Source organism: Henckelia pumila, chromosome 2 (genome assembly GCF_033568475.1).
Source record: "Henckelia pumila isolate YLH828 chromosome 2, ASM3356847v2, whole genome shotgun sequence".
Lineage (NCBI taxonomy): Eukaryota > Viridiplantae > Streptophyta > Magnoliopsida > Lamiales > Gesneriaceae > Henckelia > Henckelia pumila.
In genome coordinates, this window is record NC_133121.1 from 133,612,685 (window position 1) to 133,639,016 (window position 26,332).

The window sequence follows — 26,332 nt, forward strand, 5'->3', positions numbered from 1 at the left end:
ATTTTGGGAACCAGTGATCTTTAAGATGTCTAAAAGGTTAGCAAGCTGGAAGAAAGCATTTCTCTCTCGAGGTGGCAGACTCACGTTAATTTCGGCGGTAATGAGTGCCCTTCCACTGTACTTTATGTCGTTGTTCAGGATACCACGTGGCGTTGCTAAGGAGATGGAGAAAATTATGCGGAATTTTTTGTGGGATGGATCGGACGTGGAGACCCATTGTCATTTGGTTGGATGGGATAAAATTTGTAGACCTAAAGATAGAGGAGGCTTGGGAATAGGTAATCTTTGCCTTCGGAACATGGCTTTGCTAGGTAAGTGGTGGTGGAGATTTTCGACGGAGGGGGACACTTTTTGGGAGAAAATTATAGCGAGTAAATACGGAGTTCAAGATAACGGTTGGGATGCGGGATTGGCTAGACACAACACTTTTAGAAGTCCGTGGAAATTTATATCGAGGATGTATCTGACTTTCAGTCACTCTGTGAGGGCGGTGGTTCTAGGGGGGGATAGATTTAGATTTTGGGAAGATTGTTGGGTGGGGAATTCTAGTTTTAAGGATTTATTTCCCATCTATTTCTGATTTTCAGGGAGCATAATAGACAGATCTCTTTTTTCCTTTGTCAAGATCCATATCCTTCTTCCAATTCTTTATCTTGGAACCTGCACTTTAGACGCGATCTGAGGGATGATGAATTGGGCCAACTAGGTAATCTGTTGGAACTTTTGAGGGGGGTCAACCTAATAGAGGGCGCTGAGGATGTGAGGAAATGGTTGTGGGACAGCTCAGGTGTATTTTCAGTTAAGTCCTTCTTTGAGTCTTTCTTCCCGGTCGAGCGATTCCCTACTTTCCCTCTCTTCTACCCAATCTGGAAAGCCCCGATTCCGACAAAGGTTCAGTTTTTCTCATGGACAGCTGCGTTGGGGAGGCTGCCTACCTGTGATTTGATTCAAAAGAGGCTCCCGAACATCTCCCTTAGCCCGAACTGGTGCGTACTATGCAAACAGGGGGGAGACTCAGGACCATTTGGTTATTCACTGTGCGTTTTCTGGTTTCTTGTGGAATCTTGCTCTCAAGGAATTGGGACTGTCTTGGGTAATCCCGAACTCAACAAAAGATCTTTTTGCTATGGATCTAGGAGGTCGACTTGGACAAAAAGGGAGAGTGTTTTGGTTGATAGTGGTTCATTGCGTGTGTTGGTCGCTTTGGCTGGAGAGGAATAGAAGAATTTTTGATGATAGTGAAGAAACAGTAAAGGAAGTTTGGGACAAAGTCAAACTGAGAGTTTTCATGTGGGCTCACAAGGGTTCTAGCTTCCATTCTTTGGCTTTATTAGACTTGTATAGGATTGGAAATTGGCTTTGATTTAGATGATAATTGCCTTTGTTTGCAAAGGACCATAGTTAGCTTTTGTGGACCGCTGGTTCACTTTTTGTATCTACTTATTTCATTATATATATAAAGTTTTAGTTTCCTATAAAAAAAAAAAGATAATAAACTGGCATCGGCAAAAAAAGAAAATGGGACAAGGGTTTATGTTGTTTGTTCAATGTCATATGCTGAGAAAATGTGGTGATTTGTAACTGGATTTGTTGCCTGGTGCAAATTTTTGTGAGCGGCTAATGCACTGATCGATCAAGTAATATAGTAGAACATGGATCCTTGGTCTCCTATCAGATGCTAAACGTGATTTCAAAATATTGAAATAAAGAATCGTTCTTATAAAAAAAAAATGAAATAAAGATTAGCTTGAAGAGTTAACCAAATTAAATAAAGATAACTGTGAAACTTATTCGAGTTATCTCACTCTAGAGTTTAGAGTTTACTGTTTCCAAATGTAATGTGAAGATGAAAAAGATTCGATTGAAGTTACTTGGGACAAGATAAAGTTGAGCGGATCAACTTGGCTACACAATATAAAAAAATTTCAACCTTTTGCGATTTCAGATTTGTATAGGGATTGGAGCTTAGCATTGAGCTAGATTTACTTGAACCTCTTTTGAGGATTAGTGGATCACTGGTCCACAATTTGTACTTTAATTATCTTAATTATTAATAATATTTATGTTTCTGATAAAAAAAAAAAAAATAGATTGGCTTTCAAGAATTGATTATTGTTCTCTGTATATTGTCTTACAAATATTGGCTTCATCGGGATGCTATTTAAAAGAAGTTGATGAAAGGATTATAAAGGTGTTCGTATGCATGTGGCCATGTGCTATTAAGAAAATGGCTATAGGTAGTTTATAATTATCTTCCGGATACCATACATTTTTGACATGAAACAATTTACAGGTTGAAATGGCCAAGAGATACGAGGATTTCGAGCTTTTTTCAAATACTTCTCATCCACAGTCGGGACTTATTAAGGCAAGGAACTATTGCTGATTACTTATTTTTTTACATTCATTCCATATAAAGTTTCATGTTTCTTCTAACTTATCTGTGCAATTTAGAAAGAAGTTCTGAAGTCCAGGAACAGGGAGCTGGTCCAACTCTTTGACTATGCTATTGGCATCCATCATGCTGGGATGTTGCGTGTTGACAGAGGACTGACTGAGCGACTTTTCTCTGATGGACTTTTAAGGGTACTTTAGCAAACTATTCTACTGACTGCTCTTAGATTTTCATTGGCATCTTTCTCTGAAAGTTTTTCCTGTATTTTAGGTCCTTGTTTGCACAGCGACTTTGGCATGGGGAGTAAATCTGCCAGCTCACACGGTGGTGATTAAGGTTGTCCCACGACCAATCATGTTGATGAGTGTGTTATCTTTATGATTTGTCATGTAACCATCATCTATGCTCTCTTTTTCTTTTGTGCCTATTCTTGTATAAGAGTCACTACTGTTACTCGACAGTATGCTCAGCCAATCTCCTGCAAAAAAATCTTCATTGAAACCGTCCAGTTCGAAGTTTAATGTCACTGTTACAAAATCCTATATCTCTCTCTCCCCCAACCTTTTCTTCTAGGTTGGTAACTCATCAGTTCCCTAATACCAATTCAAATGTACTTTAATGGATTGGTAAAAACTTATGAAATGTTAAAATCAGCATTCAGCAAGGTATCTGATTGTTGTCTGTTCTGTGCCAAATATTCCATTCGACTGTTGGACTTATTGTAACAGCCAATAGTCTTTTGTATCATCCTGATAGCTCATGCAGCAATGCGGACAATTCTGCTGTGACCTGTGAATTGAAGAAATTTAGTGTGGCACAACCATGTCTGAAGTTGTGTTGGTCAAAGTTTTAATGGATAATACATATACATCTCTTGGAATTGCTTAGTGAAAAGAAGATAAATTGGAGAGTTCGTATCACAGGCTAATGTTAAAGCTATTCCAATTAAGACAACTAGCAGTCCCAATGGCTAACTACCAACCAAAATGGGTACTGCATGAATTAATTTTTGTGCTTCGTCATTATTATTCTCTGGTAGTGAACCAAAAGAATCTTATTCAACACAGTGAAGTTTGTAAGTTTGTACTTATTGTCTAGCTGGAATAATGCCCCGCAAAAAACATGCGATGGATTTCTGACAACCGTTTCCTGATTAAATGTGACCTTTGGTGCTGTGTTCTATGTTAATTAGAGTAGTCGTGGAGAGAATTGGTGAAGCTTGCAGCAGGACAATTTAAGCAAGCCTATTTAACTGCAACGATGCACGTCTTTTCCTACTTGTTTCAAGATTGATGTGCTATTAAATAAACATAAACTATTTTTGAGAGTTGATTAAGTTTGAAGGTTTTATGTTTCTTCATATATTTCCGAATTTCACATTGGTTGCCCAACTTTTCAATATTGAATTTCATCACATCGATCAATAATTTCTGCAAAACTTGAGTAGTTAAGTATTTGATTTCATTTATAATGTGTTATACATAGATTATTTTTGGTTGGTTTCTTGTGATGTTAATGCATGTAAGATCTCCAGGGAACTCAAATATATGATCCAAAGGCTGGTGGGTGGAGAGATCTGGGCATGCTTGATGTTATGCAGGTTAGCGGGCTTGATAATTTTTTCCCCTAATTTTATTTTGCATTGGCCGGCCCTTGTGAGATCAAAATTCTTCGTAGATATTTGGGCGTGCTGGGAGACCGCAGTTCGATAAAAGTGGCGAAGGAATTATAATCACAAGCCATGACAAACTAGCTCACTATTTGCGACTTTTGACCAGTCAACTTCCCATCGAGAGTCAGGTATATTTTTATGTGGCTTCATTTTTACTCCGTCCTTACTTTATGGCAAGTAATTTCTTTTGTGATGTAATGGCAAGTAATATTTAATTATTGTATTGCACGAAAATTTAGTGGATAAAAAATGCTTAGTTATTTGGATTTGAACCAAGTCCCGCATGGTTCTTTCTTTCTGGACAAGGGTGAAATTTTTTTCAAAACAATGTTATGCATCATGGAGGATTTCGTCTCTGGACTTCAGAAAATAGGAAGAGACGATCTACGCTCATGCAGGTTGTTTTGGAAGAGGATTTGGGATTACTTTTTGTTACCAGTTTGCCCCGCGTGACATATAAAGTAGTAGACCTTGGATCTGAAATGATTTTGCTTTGTCATTCATACCATCCCTTCTACATAAAATTTAAATGTTTGAATAAGAGTGTGGACATTTAAGAGGCTTACTTATTATTTTGTAATTTTGTCTTATCATTTATGCCCATAATTGCATACAGGAGTCAGTACCTTTTGCTATGTTCAACTTATACTTGATAATCACTATCCTCAGATTATTCCCTTGTTCTTATTCCTTCATTGCAGTTTATTAATTCCTTAAAAGATAATTTGAATGCGGAGGTGGCACTAGGCACTGTAACAAATGTTAAAGAAGCCTGTGCCTGGCTTGGGTATACATATCTTTTCATAAGGATGAAAATGAATCCTTTGGCATATGGCATTGGATGGGATGAGGTATCTTCTAGCCTTTTTTTAGTAACTTATTAATTTCTATTTTTTTACTGTTATTATGAGCAAAGTTGCTGTGTTGCCCTTGTGGTTAAAAAATCATGAAAATTTTATCTCATGTCTACCCTTCTTGAAGTTAGGAAAATGAAGTAGAGATGGCTCCTACATTACCCGTCATATATAGATGGAAGATTGTTTAAAACATGTAATGCATGTTGATTTTTATTTGAAGGAGATATTTTTTGTTATAATGTGATATAATATTGTACTTGTGCATATGTGTTGGTATAGATATGTATATTTGTGTGCTAGGATTAATTAAAATCATGGAATACAACTGACAGGTGATTGCTGATCCTTCACTGAGTTTAAAGCAAAGGTCTCTGGTCTCTGATTCTGCACGTGCTCTTGACAAGGCGAAAATGATGCGCTTTGATGAGAAGAGCGGAAATTTTTATTGTACCGAACTTGGTCGTATCGCAAGCCACTTTTATATCCAATACTCCAGTGTTGAAACTTATAATGAAATGTTGAAACGCCACATGAATGACAGCGAGGTAATTGATCACGAATTCACATTTTTGGTGTCTATGGTCAGTTTGATTATTCAGTGCCTTCTTTTGTTATGTATGTATTCATCGTTGTTTCTCACGTAAATATATGTTTCATGTGCAACACATGCACAAATATGTATTTTTTCAGCTTTCTTTTAAGTTTTGAATTATATAGTGAGGAAAGTTCATGAAGGGCTCAATACGACTATCTTTCAACACTACAAGGGACTGTTTTATCTTTTTTACTCAGACTCCGTAGCTACTGAGTAATTAACTGAGGGAGAAATGTGTAAGCAGTTGTGAAGATAACCAATTAACTGGTAGTGAAGCTGTATAATGCAGTATTCTTTCTATACATGCCTATACACACACCTTACAAATATATTTGGTCACCCATGTAACAATCGAAATAATCAGAGTGAAGTAGGAATGTCTTCTTTCTTTTGACAATGTTTTACTTTGATGTTCGAGATCGGATCAATTGTATAACATTCTGAAAGTGATTCTATCGCTGTGGCTTTTACATAATATTGAATTTCACGTGTTGATTTTGAGATAAAGCTTAGACTAGTATGCGGTAATTGTCGGTAGTTGGAACGATGCTCATTTTCTTAGAGGGTGTTTGGGAGAGCTTATAAGCTCTTGAAAACAGCTTATAAGCTGTTTCAGAGCTTATAAGCTTTTTAAGTTTGTTTGGCAAATTTTTTGTTAAACAACTTAAAAGCTGTCAAAATAAGCTGTTTGACAGCTTATAAGCTGTTTTTAAAAAAGTAAGGGGATGATATTTTTTTCAAAAAGATCTTATTTTGATATTTTACTTCACCATATTATCCTAATATATTTTATTAAATTCTCACAACGTCCTCTATCTATTTTTATACATAATTTATCAATTTTTTTTCTAAATTAAAATTAAAAATAGTTTTATTTTTTTAATATATGTTTAATATTTATAATAAATTTAAAACTATTTTTAAATGTATGTTACTATTTAAATTATTTTTATAGTATGTTACCTTTTTTGGTAATTTCAACAATAAAAAGATCTTATAATACCAAACACATCAATATCTTTAAGTTGTTTAAAATAAGTTCATCCAAACAACTTAACAACTTATTTTAAAAATAAAACCTGACAGCTTATAAGCTCTCAAAATAACTTATAAGCTCTTAGAGCTTATAAGATGTTTTTAATAAGTTTAGCCAAACACCCTCTTAGTTTCAGAAGGTGACATTGTTGATTGTTTCTGGCAGTGATAAGTGAATGCTTGAAGTCTGACCTTTTCCAGTAGTTTAATCTGAAGGTGTACGTAAGGATGATGGGATTTTTTTTGGCTTTTAAGTTTACCATTGGGTTTTTGGTTGTGATCTGATCCTCTAGAATTTCACCACTCTAAATAATCTTTATTGATGACTGAATGAAAAGGTTTTCAAGGTTTTAGAGTAGATCTGTCAATATTGATCTTGTGATGGGAAAATGTGGAGCTCATTCAATTTATAACATTTTTACTCACTCTGTGCCTCGAGTTGTATCTTTAAAAATTGCACTAGTTGTATGTGACTGCAGTTCATGTATTCAGAGTTGTAGACACCATTCTGATGCGCCTTTTACAAATATTAAATTATGTGGCAGCCCTGTCGTTTCTGATAGTAAACATATCATGTTTCAGAAAAATGTATGTCAATCGACAACTTACTATTTTATTTCATCTTCTTACAGGTGATCGACATGGTTGCCCATTCTACTGAATTTGAAAACATTGTTGTTCGAGAGGAGGAACAAAATGAGCTTGAAATGATGACTCGCAAATGTCCTTTAGAAGTTAAGGGTGGTCCATCAAATAAACATGGGAAAATTTCGATTCTTATTCAGGTTTGATGCTGATCTTTGACTGGTAATAAATGTAGTTTTTGCTGAATTAGACATTGTTATGATGTTATCTGACAATATCGACTTGCTTTTGTTGAGCAGATGTACATATCCAGGGGTTCAATTGATACTTTCTCACTAGTTTCTGATGCAGCATATATTAGTTCAAGCTTGGCTCGTGTTATGCGGGCCTTATTTGAGATTTGTTTGCGTAGAGGGTGGAGTGAGATGTCTTCTTTCATGTTAGAGTACTGCAAGGCCGTGGATCGTCAAATTTGGCCCTACCAACATCCTCTTAGACAATTTGATAAAGATATTTCTGCGGAAGTATGTTGCAACTGATTTTTTGGCTTATATTTTTTTTGTAAAATTAATCAGTTTGTAAATCATTGTTGTTTTACATTCTTTGCCAGATTCTAAGGAAGCTCGAGGAAAGAGAAGTGGACCTAGATCGCCTATATGAGATGCAGGAGAAAGACATAGGAGCTTTGATTCGCTATGCTCCTGGAGGGAAGGTATTTCTTCAGTAGTTGTTTTAGAGGGATTCAATTATTTAGGCGGTTTCCTGATGATAAAATTTTGTTTGTTTTCTTTCCAATTCAAGTTGGTGAAACAATACTTGGGATATTTCCCAATGGTTCAGTTATTAGCCACAGTCAGTCCAATCACTAGAACTGTTTTGAAGGTAATGACTAGTTAGTTGGACCTTCTTTTTCTTGTTTCTCCTGCAATTGAATTTTTTTGTAGCTCTTGAATTGTCTTAAGAAACAATTTATTTCTGCTAGGTTGATTTGATTGTTACCCCTGAGTTTGTCTGGAAGGATCGGTTTCATGGTACTGTCCAGCGCTGGTGGATTTTAGTGGAGGTACGCTTTTGCTAATTTATCCCTAGGTTTTAAGGAGTTAACATTCTTTTCTCTTTAGATGGTAAATTGCATGATGAAATCTGACAACTATGACATATGAAAGCAAATAATGAGTGACAAGGACAACTTGTCTTGACAAAATTTCGATCGAACTTAACTTGATTGCTTAGAGAAGTTAGTTTTTGATAGGAGAAGAATTTTCTACACTGCAATTTGTTTCTGTCTCTATTTCTTTTCAAGTTTATATTTTACTTAAATGAGAACAGATAAGATAAGCATTTGCCTTGTACATGCACGAGTGTCATTAGTAGTGTTAATGGTCTTGGAACTGAGAACAAGTATATGTGTAAGTCAGCATATTTTTATCAATGTTTATATCTTTCATTAGATATGCTGTTCTTTAATTCTTGCTGTACCATGCAGCAGGCATGCATGAAAACAGTATTGGCACAAATAGTAATCTTAAACAAGTGTGGCAGTACCTAAATTTCTATGAACTTCATGCTAGCTAATTGTCTTTATTTTTAGTATATTTAAATAATTAATGGAGCACCAACCTCTTCAAGTTGTGTTCTTGAATCCGCTTAGCCTATTGATTTCTATCACCCTTTTGAGAACACTCGAGATATGTTCACAATTAAATGAAATGAGAATCTAATATATTTATCTCGGTTTGTGTGAAACCAAATGGTTGGTAACTATGAGGAGATCAAACTGTGTAGAAACATTTTGTTTGTACCACATCAAGTGAAAACTTCATAGATAGTGGTTCTTTTGCATGCAGATAGTGATTCATGAATAACATTTTGAGTGATATCTAATCTGGTAGTTTGGTCTGTGTTGTTTAATGAATGTTCATGCTGTACAGCTTGCTTGATTCACTCAATCACTTGCAACTTGTAGTTTTGCATCTACTTAAATTCTCTTTTGGAAGAAGATTTGTGTTTCCATATCTGTTGCATGTGCACGGACACAACAAATATCTGCTGGATAATCTTAGGAGGTAATAAAGTCATTTGCAACTGTTGCATTAGAATAAAAAAAAAAAAAGTAAAGTGTTTGTTGAATTTCTGTCAGAAAGCTGTTTAATTAGATCTGTAATAATTTGATAAAATGTGAATCTACCAAATACAAGACGAGCGAATACAACAAGATCCGGTTGTGTTTCATCAATTATAATTCTGGTTGTATTGTTAGTGTTAATTTGATGTATTCAGTGTGTAAGTTGAATCCTTGTATTATCCTGGAATTTGCATTTTCGACGCGATTTGAGGGATGATGAGTTGGGCCAGCTAGGTAATCTGCTGGAAGTTTTGAGGGGGTTAACTTAATAGAGGGAGTGGAGGATGTGAGGAAATGGGTGTGGGACAGCTAAGGCGTATTTTCAGTAAAGTCTTTCTACGAGTCCTTCTTTCCAGAGGAGCGATTCCATAGCTTCTCTCTTTTTCACCCTATCTGGAAAGCCCCTATTCCGACAAAGGTTCAGGTTTTCTCATGGACAGCTGCGTTGGGAAGATTACCTACCTGTGATTTGATTCAAAAGAGGCTCCCGAATATCTCCCTTAGCCCGAACTGGTGTGTGCTATGCAAACAGGGGGGAGAGACTCAGGATCACATGGTTATTCATTGCCCGTTCTCTGGCTCCTTGTGGAACCTTGTTCTCAAGGAATTGGGATTTTCTTGGGTAGTCCCGAACTCAACAAAAGACCTTTATGCAACTGATTTAGGAGCTCGACTTGGAGAGAAAGGGAAAGTCTTTGGTTAATAGTGGTTCATTGCATGTGTTGGTCGTTATGGCTGGAGAGGAACATAAGAATTTTTGAAGATAGTGAAGAACCAGTGAAGGAAATTTGGGACAAGATCAAATTGAGAGTATCCATGTAGGCCCACAAGGGTTCTAAATTTCAATCTTTGGCTATTTTAGAGTTGTATAGGGATTGGAAATTGGCTTTGATTTAGTTTGATAACTGTGGTTGTTTGCATTGGATAATAGTTAGCTTCTGTGGACCACTAGTCCACATTTTGTAAATCTTCTAATCTAATTTTATATATAACATTATAGTTTCCTATCAAAAAAAAAGTTGAATCCTTGTATCAATGCTTGCAATTTAATTTTTCTAATTGAAATGTAGATGGTTAGCGCCCAGTGATGGAACTGTTGTCTCTCATGGCTCGTTTATGTTTCAAGTTAAAGTGGTTCTGTGAAAGTGGATAAAAAAGAGTACTTCGAAAAATTGGAACACAATACATTGTTTGCCAGTATGTTCTAGGCTTCCTGCAGAATTGAATTAATAACCATTCATTTGTTTTCTAGGATTCTGAGAATGATCATATATATCACTCGGAGCTCTTTTCATTAACAAAGCGCATGGCCAAAGGGGATCCTCAGAAACTATCTTTCACAGTTCCTATCTTTGAGCCACACCCTCCTCAGTACATCATTCGAGCAATTTCAGATTCGTGGTTGCATGCAGAGGCTTTCTACATCATATCAATTCAGAACCTTGCACTGCCTGAGGTGGACTAACTGAATTCTGTCATGTTCTCTTTTGTGGTGGAATTAACCATTTTTGACTTCTGTAGAACTAAACATTATACTGTCCTCAGGCACATACTACTCATACCGAACTCCTTGATCTGAAACCCCTTCCTGTGACTGCGCTTAGCAATAGAACCTATGAAGCGTTGTATAACTTCTCACACTTTAACCCCATACAGACACAGGTTTAGATTAATCCTTATTTTGTTGCTTTCTCCTTTTCTTGATGTTTCCAAGTTCGCTTTGGTATGCTTTTACAAGTTTTTTGCTTCTGAGACAGTGTTTTGGTTATCTTGACAGGCTTTCCATGTGCTGTATCACACTGATCAAAATGTTCTTTTGGGAGCTCCGACAGGAAGTGGTAAAACCATATCAGCCGAGCTTGCAATGCTTCATCTGTTTAATACTCAACCTGATATGAAGGTACTTTTGTTTGTTTCCTCTTGCTAATTTTGTTTCATGTTTCGCCTTTTTCACTTTATGCAATTTCTGCAAATTGTTCTTGACATATTAATGGGTCTTGGCCTCGAGGATACATTGTTTCTACTAAAAAATGGAGTTTCCTCAGACCTCAATGACTGTCCAAGAGGATACATATCACATCTACATTAGCTTCAGCGATCATGACTTTTGCATGGTGTGTTGTGATGACATTAATTTTGTCAGTAAGTTGTTAGATACAGCGACATAAGTATGAATGTGTGAAATGGTATTTTAATATGCTGGGAGACTATGCATATGGAAATATGGAATCAATTTGAAAATTTTCGACATCAAAGTTGCAAACTAGCAAGGGCTGTTGTTTGTAATTATTGATGTGATCATGTTCCACCATAGAAATTTTATGAACAGTAAACCAACATATTGAGAATGGCGAAAATTTCCAAAGATCTTATGTTTGTTTACAAGCACGCACACAAGACAAGCTTCAGTCATTGGTTTGTCATGACACATAGTTATTACAGATCACAAGACACACTTAGACACACATGAGCTCTGTAGCCTAAATTGAATGCATGAGTCAATTCATTCAGGAACAATATTAGTTATAATGATTTGTGCAGAAAATCATGTAATAGCACATCTAATATGAATAGCATAGAGCAGTATACAATAATAAACCACATATCGTTACTGAACATGCACGTTTGGATGAATGTTTCATTGGGTTACACTCTTAAGTATACGAGCCTTGCATTTGAGGCTTGTTTAAAACGTATTTATTTCAATTCTTCTAGGCGCCTAGATGCTATATGATAGTAAACCAAATATTCATTACTGAACATGTACATGTGGATGAATGTTACGTTGGATTACCGTAAGTAGTGAATCCTTGTATTTGAGGCTTGTTTAAAACATATTTTACTTCTTCACAGCGCACCTAGATGTATGCGTTATGGTCAAGGTTTGTGCCTCACTGTAAGACTAAGCGTCAGCATGCCTTGAGATGTAAGGTCTGCACATCACTATCACCTTAGCAGCTCTTAATAACTCTTTTTGAGGCATCTGCAGAGTCTTCCCTTGGGGACTGTTCTTGGTCATGAATTTTTTTTCCCCTATTATGGAACCCTAGTGTTTGGTTTATTTAGCTACGAGTATTGTGCATATTTTTGTAAACTGTCACAGTTCAGACAATTGTTTTGATATTATAGATGATTCATTTGTTGTGTGAATGCAGGTCATCTATATAGCACCTTTGAAGGCTCTTGTTCGAGAAAGAATGAATGATTGGAGGAAGCGTCTTGTTTCAAAACTTGGAAAACAGATGGTTCGATTTTTATTTTTCAATTTTTCCGTTTCATCTCTGTGCAGTTATGCTAAACATGAGTAGCCTAATGTGATTTTTTTTAATCAGGTTGAAATGACTGGTGATTATACCCCAGACATGACAGCTCTTTTATCGACGGACATTATAATATCTACTCCTGAAAAGTGGGATGGCATTAGTCGCAATTGGCACAGTCGAGGTTATGTCAAGAAGGTGGACCATTAGTTTTTCTTTTGGCGGTTGTTGTGTCTACAAAATATTCTCTTTAATCTTCGGAGGAACTATTTCTTGAATAGAAACTCGAGGTTTAATAATTAAATTGTATTTCTTGAATAGAAACTCGAGGTTTAATAATTAAATTGTGTATCTGAGTTCTGAACTGAACTATTGGCCCGTGTTATCTCTCACTAATGCTTCAGTTGACCAGACATTTTTGTCGTTAAAGATATATAATGCAGTGAATTTAGTTTGAAGTTTTCACATTCTGGCAAGAATCTGAAGTTTCCGTCGATTAAGTATAGAAAAATCTGTGTTCAGGTCGGGCTTATGATATTGGACGAGATTCACTTGCTTGGTGCTGATCGTGGACCCATATTGGAGGTATGCGCCATGTCATTAACTTCATTATAATCCCTATATTCGTAAAGATAACAATCAAAGTCGAGTTAATAACACATGGGCTTTAGTTTGCATGTTTGATTCTGAACATAAGCTGTCTTGTAAGTTTCTCTCAAGTGCAAGATTATGACTCCGCGAACATCCAGTGCACTAGTTTTTTGTATAGATTGTACATGAACATGGGATATGTGGTAACATGGCTTACAATTTGCGCAAATTGCAGTTTTATTTGATTGTTTAGGGGTTTGGGACTGGAGAAATTTGCTCCACTGTATCACCAGTATTTGTGGGAGTTGAAATAGTGACGTTAAATTCAGTCGATCTACCTTTTTTTAAAAAAAAAAAAAAATCTCTGTATTGATTATTGAGGTTGTGGAACATGACCACGACTAAGCGTAAGGGTTTCAACTATGTTTGTAAAACTGAAAATTGTTTATGTAGAGATACAAAAATCTACCAATAATGGGATATGTATTTGTTAATGAAAGAGCTAGTTCTGTAGCCAAGTCTACTCGGCTTATCACCCCTTGTCTATAGGTGATGTGGACACAAAATTGGATTTTTTCGCAAAAACCTTTAGCAATGTTCAAAAGATCTGTTCCGAAAATTATGTGCGGTCTTATAATCCTAGTTATAATCTTTTTGCTATTGTTTTACTAGTTTTATATGTAGACAAAAGCAAATCACAGCTGGTGCCTTTGTATTATAGTGTATGTATAGGTTTCCAAGGTGATCTTTGTCTCTATATTTGAATTTATCGATTTACCTGGCTTTTTAAGATGTTCACTCTAAATTTCGCCGAATCCATGTGACCAGTATTTTTTCTGACAGGTTATTGTCTCCAGGATGAGATACATATCATCTCAGACAGATCGTCCAGTTCGATTTGTTGGCCTTTCAACAGCATTGGCAAATGCACAGTATGATTTTCATGCTCTTGATTTCCTTTTCGTTTGTGTGTGATTTTACTAATCAATCATTTTATTTCCATTATGTTTTTTTGTTTGGTGGTGTTCCTTGGGCATGTATATGCATATTTAATATTTGTTAAGAGACTATGCAAATTCAGTGGCATGCATCTCTATCATCCCTTGCTTTTATTTTATCCATTGTGATCTAATAATTTTTCTGTCAATACCTTTGCACCTGGCTGATTCTTTTCCATGTGATCCACAACTGTAGTTTCTCGTGGAACTCTGACCACTTTTATTGTTCAGTTTCTATCTCAAAATGGTCTACTCTATTTTAATAATTCATCTGTTCCTCTCTCTTAAACTCAGATTTCTGTATTCATTTGTCCTCTTTAATCATTCAAGCTGTCATGTGTTGCTACCACTTTAGGAATTTTCTCGTTGTCTGTAATGCTTTGTGAACATCTGTTGTTATGGTGTCATGTATCCTCTTTCTTCATAGTCCGGCACACCATTGTTCTCATCATGTCATCTTCTCTGCTTCGTAGAAGACCAATTTTATTGCCATTCAGTCGCACCATCTTGTTGGCTGAGTGTATAATAAAAATTGCAGCGTAATATGAGATTAGCAACTGTCTGGCTGTCAGTGGACCAGTTTACTGTTGATTAATTATGTTTTAGTCAGCCTCTTCACCTTTTATGGTGTGACCAATTAAGTTCCAACTTACAGAAGGAAATGAGAAAGAAAAAAAGAAGTTTAAATGGAACAAATTCAACCTTTGTTACTAAATATGAATGAAAATTGGTTAATAACTATTGACCTGTTTTTTTATGATGTCACAAATATAATCATGGATTTCTTGGCTATTGAAACTGATATGTCACTGCTTTTGCAGGTGTTGTTTGGATATTGATAATGTTTATGCACCATCTTCATTGTGACATTGTTTTTAGTTGATAGATTGGTGTCAATTGTTGTGGCCCTCGGGCATTGCTGTTTGCTCTCTTCTGGTTGAGGCCCTTTGATTATGGATTGATTAGTTATGTTGGCTCTCACTTTCCAGTTTGATTCAGGGTGATTTAAGTTGTTGAGTTGGTGTATCTGCTGATCCTTTGTTGCTGCCATTCAATTTTTGTCCAATTGTGCTATTAAGGCTTTGACATATCTGTATTATGCTCGGATCATATATTTCCCATGCTCCAGCCTGGATTAAGTTAATGTTATAATTTACAGTTCAGTTTAGGGTTTCAAAGACTAAGGAGTTCATAGACTTTTCGGTTACAGATTTGTAGCGGGATTGGAGTCTTATTTTTGCTGGACTAAAATAGGGTTATAATGGCAAAGTTATTATCCGTGAAATTTTTTTAGCCACCAAGTGAAGGTTGGATATACCAATATAACTTCTTTCTCGTGACACTACTTTTACCAAACAAAAGTTTGTGCTGGTTCAGTAGTGTAATTATGTGCAATGAAGAAATTATAGTAGATTGGCTTCTGTCATTCTTTTGGGGATTTGCTAGAGTGAACATGCTTTTTCTTAAGTATTTGGTTGCATCACAAATGGCATTCTCAGCGAGTTCTACTAAATATAAGTTGAACTTAACCTATAGTCTTCAAACATGGTTTTGTAACATTCATTTAGATGCTCTGCTTCCTGTTCTGTCATTTTATTTTTTTCTTCTTTTACCTTTTATTCTTGATTCAGTGATTTAGCTGATTGGCTTGGTGTTGAAGAAAATGGTCTTTTCAATTTTAAGCCTAGTGTTAGACCTGTTCCTCTTGAAGTTCATATACAGGTAATGTCTCACCTCTCCCGTCACTTTCTTAATATAATTGTTGGAAACTTCTGTCTGAGGTTTCTGAAAGGATTTACAATCTTAATGTTTGTTGTGCTTGAGTGTGTGTGTGTGTGTGTATTTTTTTTTTTTTTTTTTTTTTTTGAAAATAACCCCATTATATTAAGCACCAAACATTTCCGCTGTTTGTTGTGTTGTATTTAAGTTGGCATAGACTTGCTTATCTGCAACCATTAGTGCTTCATATACTGTATTTCTCCTTACTGTGAGCCTACAAATCATTTATAGAATTTTATTGAGGACCATGAGCCCATCTATTTTATGTTATCAATCCCTTAGATTGTACACTCCATCTGAATTGGCAGTTATTTTTAATTAAGAGTTAGCAAGTCCGTATAACTAGGAAGATAAGTTTTTAAAAGAATGTGTTTGAGCCATGTGAAGATTCTCCTGCTTTTGTAATTTACTACTACTCACATAAAACATACCTAAGTTGATGCATTTCAATTTGAAAAGTCGTGTAGTGGCAACAACTTAATACGATAAGTTGATTCCTAATTCACATATAGTACAGATAAATCTCAAGTTAGCCAAGAGGTCATTACTATTGATTGAGAAGATTAATTTCCAACAATTGACGGGGGTGTGGACACAGAAATGGTCCCTCCTTAATCTCAAATGCGGGTTGAGTTAAATTAAATAATTTTTGCGCTCATATTTCAATTCTAGGTATTAGTTTGATCCAATACTTGGAGTTTATTTACTTATTATTCATTACTTGCACAATGGATAAGTCACGGGATGATTGGATTGATTTCAGTAATTATGGTATGCTTCGACTTTTGTCATCAGGGATATCCTGGGAAGTATTACTGCCCAAGAATGAATAGCATGAACAAGCCAACATATGCTGCCATATGTACCCATTCACCCTTAAAACCAGTTCTTATATTTGTTTCATCACGTCGCCAGACAAGACTGACTGCACTTGACCTTATTCAGGTTAGGATTATTGTTATGTTGAAATTATGTATTCACTGCGGCAACTTAATTTATTGTGCTTTTCTGTAATTGAAGTTTGCAGCTTCAGATGAGCGCCCAAGACAATTCCTGGCAATGCCCGAAGAAGCACTTCAGATGCTACTTTCTCAAGTTGCTGATCAGAATCTCAGGCATACTCTGCAGTTTGGCATTGGGTTGCACCATGCTGGGCTGAATGATAAGGACAGATCTCTTGTTGAGGAACTTTTTGCGAACAACAAAATCCAGGCAATTATTTCTCACCTACACTTAGCTTTTAGTGTATGGGAGAAAACAATGATTTGATGATCTACTACAATTATTTGACCTAACTATATCATGCAATCGTCTCATCTCCAATATTCTTCAGGTATTGGTTTGCACCAGTACATTAGCATGGGGTGTGAACCTTCCAGCCCATTTAGTTATTATAAAGGTCAGTTGAAGTTTCTGTACAGTTTACTCTACCTTTTATTTGCAATCTATTGCTTATATAATTTTTTTATCGACTTTACCTCTTGTTAGTCATGCACTTTGCTTTTATATTTACTAGGATTTTTTTACTGAAGAGCTTATGATTTATCATTTAATTTATAAGATAGATGGAATATTTATCGGTGTAAGTGGGCAAAGTGGAAATTAGATATTTACAAGAGCTTTTGTTCGATTTGCTGTAATAGAATTCTCTGCAGCCTATGTAGCATGGACACTTGTAAGAAATTATCTTCTGAAATATTGGATATGGGTACGGTACGTTGTCATGTGTGTCGGGTATGGCAAAATCCTTATCTTTGGCTTTCTGTAGATTTGAGCAGTCAAATACACCTTGGACACGAAAGGGATACGTTTTGGTGGAATTGCAAAAATTAAGAGTTTCAGGAGTCAAATGGAAAAAGATTGAACTTTCGGGGGCTAATTTAAAAATAGCTGAAAATTAATTGGGCTTATTAGCGTTAAATAGACAGAAAATTAATTGGTCTTCTTCATCGACATCTTCGCTCTCCCTCCTCATCTCGTGGCCGCCCTCATCTCTATCGCCAATAGGAAGCTCGTCAGCCGCCGCCGCAGCCTATACCCCACAAATACTCTGAATAAACTTTAAGTTGATATATCCAGTTCCAAATCCCTCAACTCTTCTCAATTCCAAGTCACTCTCCTAATTTGTAGTGTAAAATTTTCAAAATGAGAGTGTACAGGAGGATGTTACTAAGATTGAAAAGGGAATCAAGGGAGGAAATGTTACTTGGTCGTGTAATATCTGTACTTATGTGTGCAAGGAAAGTCCTCTTGTTATTGGCGGTTTTCACAGACGAATGATGTGTTAAACTTGGACATAATGCATACAAACTAATTACACTTGGGGTAGAATGTGACCTAGAAGTGACGCGTGATGGTCCCACTTCAGCAAAATTCACTATAGCCAAAATTCTTGAGTTGCCATAGTTGAATTGATACTTCTATGTCTGGGAACGCAGATTCAGCAATCTATGCTGTTGCCTTCTTCTTTCATTTGCTCTTTGACATGCGCAACAAAATCTGCTTGTGTTTTTTGTAAATATGAAGAGAATTTTTGTTTCACCAAGAAATGACATTAAGATTTTTACCTTTCGATGAAAGAGAGATCTCCAGATTGAAGATTGAATGTCCCACATTTTTCTGGTTGAAGCTAACCGGTTCAAAAACGAAATTGTGAAAAAAAAACCAATCTCAATTGAAGCTCTCGATAACAAGCTTAGTTCCAAGCAAAAAAAATTAAGGTGTTTGAGTTTGAAGATTAATATTTTTCCAGTATTCTAGTTTGAAGGTATTTGAATTTGAATGGAGCTCGAACGTTAGAATTTTGTGATTTTCTGTTTGTTCATCCCCGGCCAACAATAACATACCTACTCCTGCCATTTTATTAGTCCAACATGGTTTCAACTAATTCAATTTTTGTTAACTTGTTGTTTTCGAAATTTAGGGAACGGAATATTTTGATGCAAAAGCAAAGAGATATGTCGATTTTCCAATAACAGATATTTTACAAATGATGGGTCGAGCAGGTCGGCCTCAGTATGATCAACATGGGAAGGCAGTTATTCTGGTTCATGAACCAAAAAAGAGCTTCTACAAAAAGGTGTGCATAAATAGGATTATTTTATGTATATTGTTAGATGGATTATTTTCATGTTAAAAAAGAATTATAAATGTCCGCTCCTCCCATCCCCCCAAAAATTGTTCCAGTTTCTCTACGAACCATTTCCAGTTGAAAGCAGCCTGAAAGAGCAGTTGCATGATCACATCAATGCTGAGATAGTTTCTGGAACAATTTGTCACAAAGAGGATGCAGTACATTATCTTACATGGACCTATTTGTTCCGCAGACTGGTATGATTAATCAACTTGCCACACCACACTGGATATTTAGTTTTAACTCTGAGGGCTGTCTTTTCTTATTGGTTTTCAGCCATCATTTGTGCTTTTACATAAAAGATGTTATCGCATAAATCAAAAGATATATTTTACGCAAATGGGATTTATGATAGAAGCAATAGAACAACAAACCATGGTGAACTCACTGATACCTTAAATACGGGTGTTATATTATTTAAATTAGTTAATCAATTGATGAGATGGCACAGATTGTTGACTGAAAAATTTCCGAGGCAAATTTACTTTATAGTACTAAGGATGCTCAATATAAGATATATGCAAATTTCATGAGTATCTAATTTGTAGCTTCTATTTTTATAAATGTATGTGGTCTTCATATATGAAAAATAAGCTTTAACATACAGTTATATTTTCAGCACTGTTAACAGTAATGACCTTTTTGGCAAGGGAAAAAGTTTATCCTAGATGCATGACTCCAAATTGTACTAAATTTTATATATTGTGCGAGAAAAAAATTCTACCTTAATCACTATTTGCATTGACTTTAATCAGTTGAATGCTCTATTCTGATTTACATTGTCTGATGCACATCTAAGATGTAATGGCGAGTAAAGTACATCATAGAATGAATTTATAATTTGTTAACATTACCTTCTAAAATTTTAATTGAACTGCAGGTTTTCTTTTTGCTAATGATTGTATTCCTCTTTCAACAGGAGGTTACCTTATCAGAATTTGAATTGAGCTTATTGCACAGATTTTCTTTTTGCTAATATTTTTTTCCTCTTTCAACAGGGGGTTAATCCAGCTTATTATGGATTAGAGGATACAGATTCTGGAACTTTAAGTTCTTACTTGTCAAGGTAGAACAGCAGTGATTTAGAATTGTTTATGTGAGAATCTGTTTGTCCATGGTGGTAATGCCATCTCTGATCAATATACCTGTAACAGGTTAGTGCTGAACACGTTCGAGGATCTTGAAGACAGTGGTTGCATCAAGATTGATGAAGACAAGGTTGAGTCAATGATGTTGGGGTCAATAGCATCTCAGTATTATCTGAAATACACGACTGTGTCAATGTTTACTTCAAATATAGGAGCAGACACATCGCTTGAAGTAAGTTTGATTTCCTAGAGAGAATTGATGCATTTTTACTCCTTCTACATTACATGTGATGCTATACTAAACATTATTACTTTTAGGTTTTCCTACATATATTAGCTGGTGCTTCTGAATATGATGAGCTTCCTGTGCGGCATAATGAAGTAAGTTTTAATTTTTTAATATAGTCGGAATGATGCTGTAATGATTTTGAATGTTCACAAAAATTTTCATTATCAGTGTTTGAGCTGCTTGTTGAAATTCGTTCCAATTTTTTGTTTTGTTTTTATCTTTGTTATATGCGCTATTTATGTGTTAATTTGAGCATACTTGATTGATTAGGCTTTTGATACTAGTTTAATTCGTGATATTGCAAATAACTTTTGAATGAAGGAGGCTGCAGAAAAACTTTTGATATTTAATCTGCAATCTTGTTTGTAAAATTGTGTTTGTTTCTGTAGGAAAATCATAATGCCGACTTATCCAACAAAGTTCGATTCATGGTCGATCAAAGTCTTCTTGATGATCCACATGTTAAAGCAAATCTTCTTTTCCAGGTTAGCACGATCCTTGTCACCATGGACACTATTTTTCCTGTTGGATTTGAAAATGACAGGTTTTCTGCTTGTCGGTCCATCAGAGAATAATGAGATTTTTTTACTTTATGAATGTTAGTTTGAAATTTTATTCAATTGACATTTTTTTTTAAAAAATGGGGTATAGGCTCATTTTTCCCGAGTTGAACTACCCATCACCGACTATGTAACAGACTTGAAGTCAGTGCTAGATCAGAGTATTCGTATCATTCAGGCGATGATAGATCTTTGTGCTAACAGTGGATGGTTCTCTAGTACCATGACTTGTATGCGTCTTTTACAAATGGTCATGCAGGTAATATATATTTCTATCACAAATATTTAGCCGTTCACCTGAAATGTCCCTAGTTTAACTTTCTTGTCTGCATCTACATCTTATACTCGTAACAGTTTGATGTGTAGGAATGTACGGACAGTATTTAACACGTGTTTCAGGATAATTATGTGTTGCTGTCTGGTACTGGTTCTTTTGTTATTTTAATCTCAAGTTGATAGTATGGTCTTCAGCCCTCTTTTCACCACCAAGGTATTGGTGAATTTTAGTTTGATATCATGGTGTCTTAACTGCATGTATTCTATTTGATTGGTATGTGAGTAATTGGCTATGAATATATCCGTTTGTTAAACTTTCACCATCTGTGCCTCAATTTCCATAGATGATTGATTATTCTTTAAGCACGCTGATCAGAAAATGTTAGTATGGACCAATATTGAGAGATTCTATGTTATTTGTCTCGACTTTATCCAGTTTTTGGGTGTGTGGAATGTTATCTAAGCTTGGTGGATTGATGATAAGTAAACTTACTTTCTAATTTTTACATTTTTTCGGTGGATGAAGTTCTGATGTGCTATATCTTCAGGGACTATGGTTTGACAGAGATTCTCCCTTCTGGATGTTACCATGCATGACGGATGATCTTATTACTACATTGAACCAGAGAGGATTCTTAAATGTCCAGCAATTGTTGCATCTTCCCAAAGCAAATTTTCAAGCTCTCACTGGAATTGCAACTGCCTCAAGGTTACATGAGGTGAAAGCACACTGTAGTAGTTTTAATGTCAATTTTGTGTTACACAGCTTTTCCAAATTTCCTGTTTTTATTTCTCGTGGAAAGATTGTGCTATTTTAAAAATCTATGATGCACAATAAATTTTGATTTGTGGAAACAAAAGTCGTTTAGTTGATCATAATTCATACATAATACAGTGAGTTGTAAAGCCTTGTCAATCATCTATTTGATTTGAGGAAGTAAGCTAACTCCTTAAGTGGCTACTTCTTAAGTGGTCCAAATCTTTAGTGTCTCGTGTATTTTGATGGTTGTTATGGGCTGGAAGGTTCGAACTCTATGAAACCCGCTGCATAGACCCACTACTGAAATGAATAGATATTAATGATCAACAGAGGTAGATAACAAACGTCAAATTGCATAGATATAAGATTTTTGGTTTCAATTCATCGCTTTACTTTTAATTTTTTTTTTTCTAGAAGACAATGAAACACAAAGTTCCAAAGCTGATATTAAGCATATTATAAAGTTTGATCTTTGTTGTACTCTACTACCAAACTGCATTGTAGGATGAGGCATGACAATATATAAACATTCCAACCATTCCTATATACTATTTAGATCATTCATTTGCTTATGCAGTAATAGTTATCTGCTTTTATTGAAGCACAATGATTTATATATGATTCACACCCAAATTTGAATCTTTTTTAAGGATCATTCAAGTTTGTTGCTTTAAAATATGGACTGAAAGTGTTAGCTATTGAGTGTACTGAGCCAGTTCTACATATTAGGACGGCCATGAATAATGTTATCATTTTTTGCATTGTCGCTTGGTATATTTCAAAACTTGCGCATCGTATTTGATGAGAGTAAAGATGCTAAAATTTGAATTTACTTGATAAACAACAGAATGCAATATAATTGGCCCCACACTGACGGTCGACTCTCAAATTGTATTTTCCCTGTACTTTTTATCTATATTTCAAGCCTGATTTCTCTCTTGTATTCGCAGGAAGTGCAGCATTTTCCTCGTATTCAAGCTCGGATAAAAGTTCAGAGAGGGCATTCTGACGATTCTCGTGTTAGTCTGAACATAAGATTGGAGAAAACACACTCCCAAAGGAAAACAGCAAGGGCTTTTACTCCTCGCTTCCCAAAGGTTGGTTTATCTTTGGCTAGTCTTGCGCTTCCTAGGGCAAAGATAGCTGACATCTCCTTTACAGGTAAAAGACGAAGCATGGTGGTTGGTCCTGGGAAATACTTCTACTTCTGAATTATATGCGTTGAAGAGAGTTTCTTTCAATGATGTTTTACAGATACGGATGGATGTTCCTTCTAATGTTAATGACTTCCAGGTTAGATTTCGGCAGCTTCATTTCATGTTTCAACTCTTCCTTTGAAGGAAAAAGATTGCAAACTAAAATAATGCATCCATGCCTAGGGGTGTGCATTTTGACTGGACCGAACCGAAAATTCGGTTAAACGAATTTCTGGTCATCCGAAATCCGAATCCGAAATCCGAATTGTTTCGGATTTAACGGTTCTGTTAAAACTGAATTTTTTTTTTTTGGTTTGGTTTAACCGAAATTTAACTTTTTTATTATTATTTTTTATTTTTTCTATTTATTATTGTTTATTTTATTCATACAGAAATAAAAATATGATTTAAAAAATGAAAAATGATTTTAAATAAAAAGAAAAAAAGAACGGTTCTCAGTTCGGTTAACCAAGTACAAAAACAGAACCGAAAATCCAGAAAACCAAAAACCAAACCGAATTAATGGTTCGGTTTTTGGTTCAAACCGATTTTTCGGTTTCGGTTCGAGCGGTTAACCTATCCGTGACTCGAGGATTACAATACACAAACACGAGGATTACAATGCACAAACTTGTGATAGTATCGGTCTCTAGTTTCGTCAAGACCACCTACAAGTATTACCCTTTGGCTTTTGCTTACAGGATAATCTAGTTGTGAATTTGTTGTCTCAGGGTATGAAGTTGGTTATAGTTTCAGACTGTTATATTGGTTTCGAACACGAGTACTCTGTTGAAGCACTGGTATGAAAGCAGCATGGAGTTGCAGGCCACAATTCAGAAATGAATCATTTGTAGTAAGTTAGTTGTTTATCACAAAGAGCCATGACGTTTTTTGCCTGGGTGATTTTTGTTGTCTAGCGCCTCAGATTGTATATTTTAAACGAGTTAAAACCATTTCAACACATAAACTATTGTAATTGTTTTAATTTGGTATATTAATATTATAGCTACATTGTCGATTTTAATTGAGTCCATTTATTGGTATTATTATTAAATTCAAATAGATATACATTTAGGTTTTTAACATTAGATTAAGATTTGTTTGATTGATTAAACAAGTAAAAATAAATCTTTTATTTATTTAAAAATTATGTTATAATAAATAAATATCATATTTTTTGTGTTAAAACATTAGATTTATTAATTAATATCAATGTTCTAAAAAGCGATAGGCGGTAGAAGAATGGTCATCCACCGTCTGTTTAGGCGCCCGTCTAAGTGTTTTTTTTAGCTTAAATATCTAATTATTTTAGTTCGAATCATTTCAATATTTTCTGATAATTTTTCTTTATCGAATTAACCTACTTAAGTGGTATTTTTAAGTTGAATATATAATTATTCTTGTTTATCTTAATATTTATCCAAGAATTCATGTTTATCGAATTAAAACTCGAAATACATGATATATTTCTCGTCTCATCCGATACAAATTGATTTGCAATATATGTCAAATAATCTTTTTTTTTTAAAAAAAGTAAAAAAAAAATTAAAAAATATTATATGTTAATAACGACGGTCGTCTTGGAGGATTTTGAGGCGTCTAGGCGGCGGTTAAGCGGTTTAGACAAACAATTAATATAATAACTCCCACAAGCTTCAACTCTCTAAAAATTGAGCAGGTAGTTTAGCGCCTAGCCGCCGTCTTTTAGAATATTGAGAATATAAATATATCTCAATTGATTAATTGTATATTTAAATATAATATATTTAAAATTATAAATGATATATTTTTTGCATCTATATTATAGTATTATAATAATAAATTACAATTTAATAAATAGATTATAGACACAATTACACATATTTTAATATACTAATTAATAAAAATATATAATAAGTAAAAATATAAGTTTTATTCTCATAGTAATAGTAATTGTTGTTTTCTATCTTTGTTACTTTTTATTATTTTTAATTATAATTATAATTTCATAGAATATATTAATTTTGTTATGAAATAATAGAATAAATTAAGTGCTATTGTCTTCTTTTATGTCTCACTAGCAACAACTGTTCTAACTCTATAGCTCAACTCAGTGCAACAACAGTCATTAATAGGCGTCGCACCATTAGGGATTTTCCAAAATTAATTAAACATTCAAAACATTTCATAATTCGTGATTATAAATCGATCACAAATATAGAGTAATACGTCTGAAAAACAAAATAAGAAAACCAAACATTCAGCTGCCATGAATTATGAGAAACAGCTGGGTTGGTCAATAAGTACCAATTAAGCATCTACCCACGAAATGTTGTCCCCATTCTCTGAATCCTAAAAATTATTGAGCCACATTATATTATTAAGAATGATTAGCTTGAGTTAATTTAAACTCATTATTGACCAAACATCTAGGACAAGTAGGCCAACCGCCCCATGTCAATTTTTTTTTTTTTTTTTTGTTTCAATATTTATAAATAACATCTTATATATAATCCTTTGATTTTTTTTCACTAAACAAAAAATTATACATTACAATTATTATAGCAAATCTTTATAGGTATCTATAGAATGATCCTAATTATTATTTATACGATTAGTTAGGGGTTTTTCAAGGCCTACCACATGCAGCTTAGCAATCGAGAGGCACCATTATTGCTTTGCTCGTTCATAAAACTAATCTTGTAGCTTAAGTTGATTGAAGAACAAAATATTAGGTTGAATGAAATAATTATAATTAGTTAAAAATGGCCGCCTCAAATATTAGCACCTTCCCTTTATATTTTTATTATTCTCTTTCTTTGATGTGTCTCTATGTAATTTCTATTTTGTTTTAGTTTTAGTTTTAGTTTTTGATTTTGTTTTTGTTTTTGAAATAACAGGTATTTTCATCTTCAATTCATGTCATCAAATTGTAATGAGATTTTTTTTATAGAAAATATTATAATAAATTTAAGGAGGATAAGTTTATAGACCCGCCTGATGGGCCCCTTCCACTCTTAAAAAAAGGATTAATTTTTAAAGAAATGACTAATTTTACAGACTCTCAAAATAAATGAAATTGCCTCCTGCAAATGCTTTCGCCCCCACATTGCAATTCTAGGGTCTCCTACGGTGTGATATGCCTTTAGTTATTCATGC

At 34.7% G+C, this 26,332-nt stretch overlaps 1 protein-coding gene across 1 annotated transcript in view; it reads left to right on the plus strand.

The window, feature by feature from the left end:
* Window positions 1-24,218, plus strand: part of LOC140881907 (DExH-box ATP-dependent RNA helicase DExH14) — a 38,713-nt gene extending 14,495 nt beyond the window's left edge. The window contains exons 16-49 of the mRNA XM_073287580.1: window positions 2,294-2,368; window positions 2,455-2,586; window positions 2,666-2,731; window positions 3,930-3,995; window positions 4,073-4,195; window positions 4,769-4,918; window positions 5,257-5,469; window positions 7,187-7,339; window positions 7,439-7,663; window positions 7,750-7,851; window positions 7,941-8,021; window positions 8,122-8,202; window positions 10,517-10,720; window positions 10,810-10,926; window positions 11,042-11,164; window positions 12,420-12,509; window positions 12,597-12,722; window positions 13,047-13,109; window positions 13,959-14,047; window positions 15,745-15,835; window positions 16,688-16,837; window positions 16,913-17,104; window positions 17,226-17,291; window positions 18,816-18,971; window positions 19,079-19,222; window positions 20,024-20,091; window positions 20,180-20,345; window positions 20,432-20,494; window positions 20,792-20,887; window positions 21,054-21,221; window positions 21,787-21,957; window positions 22,949-23,095; window positions 23,160-23,291; window positions 23,926-24,218. Of these exons, the coding sequence (XP_073143681.1) occupies window positions 2,294-2,368; window positions 2,455-2,586; window positions 2,666-2,731; window positions 3,930-3,995; window positions 4,073-4,195; window positions 4,769-4,918; window positions 5,257-5,469; window positions 7,187-7,339; window positions 7,439-7,663; window positions 7,750-7,851; window positions 7,941-8,021; window positions 8,122-8,202; window positions 10,517-10,720; window positions 10,810-10,926; window positions 11,042-11,164; window positions 12,420-12,509; window positions 12,597-12,722; window positions 13,047-13,109; window positions 13,959-14,047; window positions 15,745-15,835; window positions 16,688-16,837; window positions 16,913-17,104; window positions 17,226-17,291; window positions 18,816-18,971; window positions 19,079-19,222; window positions 20,024-20,091; window positions 20,180-20,345; window positions 20,432-20,494; window positions 20,792-20,887; window positions 21,054-21,221; window positions 21,787-21,957; window positions 22,949-23,095; window positions 23,160-23,291; window positions 23,926-24,000 (4,164 nt within the window). The 3' untranslated portion in view covers window positions 24,001-24,218. The remainder of the gene's footprint in view (window positions 1-2,293; window positions 2,369-2,454; window positions 2,587-2,665; window positions 2,732-3,929; window positions 3,996-4,072; window positions 4,196-4,768; window positions 4,919-5,256; window positions 5,470-7,186; window positions 7,340-7,438; window positions 7,664-7,749; window positions 7,852-7,940; window positions 8,022-8,121; window positions 8,203-10,516; window positions 10,721-10,809; window positions 10,927-11,041; window positions 11,165-12,419; window positions 12,510-12,596; window positions 12,723-13,046; window positions 13,110-13,958; window positions 14,048-15,744; window positions 15,836-16,687; window positions 16,838-16,912; window positions 17,105-17,225; window positions 17,292-18,815; window positions 18,972-19,078; window positions 19,223-20,023; window positions 20,092-20,179; window positions 20,346-20,431; window positions 20,495-20,791; window positions 20,888-21,053; window positions 21,222-21,786; window positions 21,958-22,948; window positions 23,096-23,159; window positions 23,292-23,925) is intronic.
* The last annotated feature ends 2,114 nt before the right edge of the window (window positions 24,219-26,332 follow it).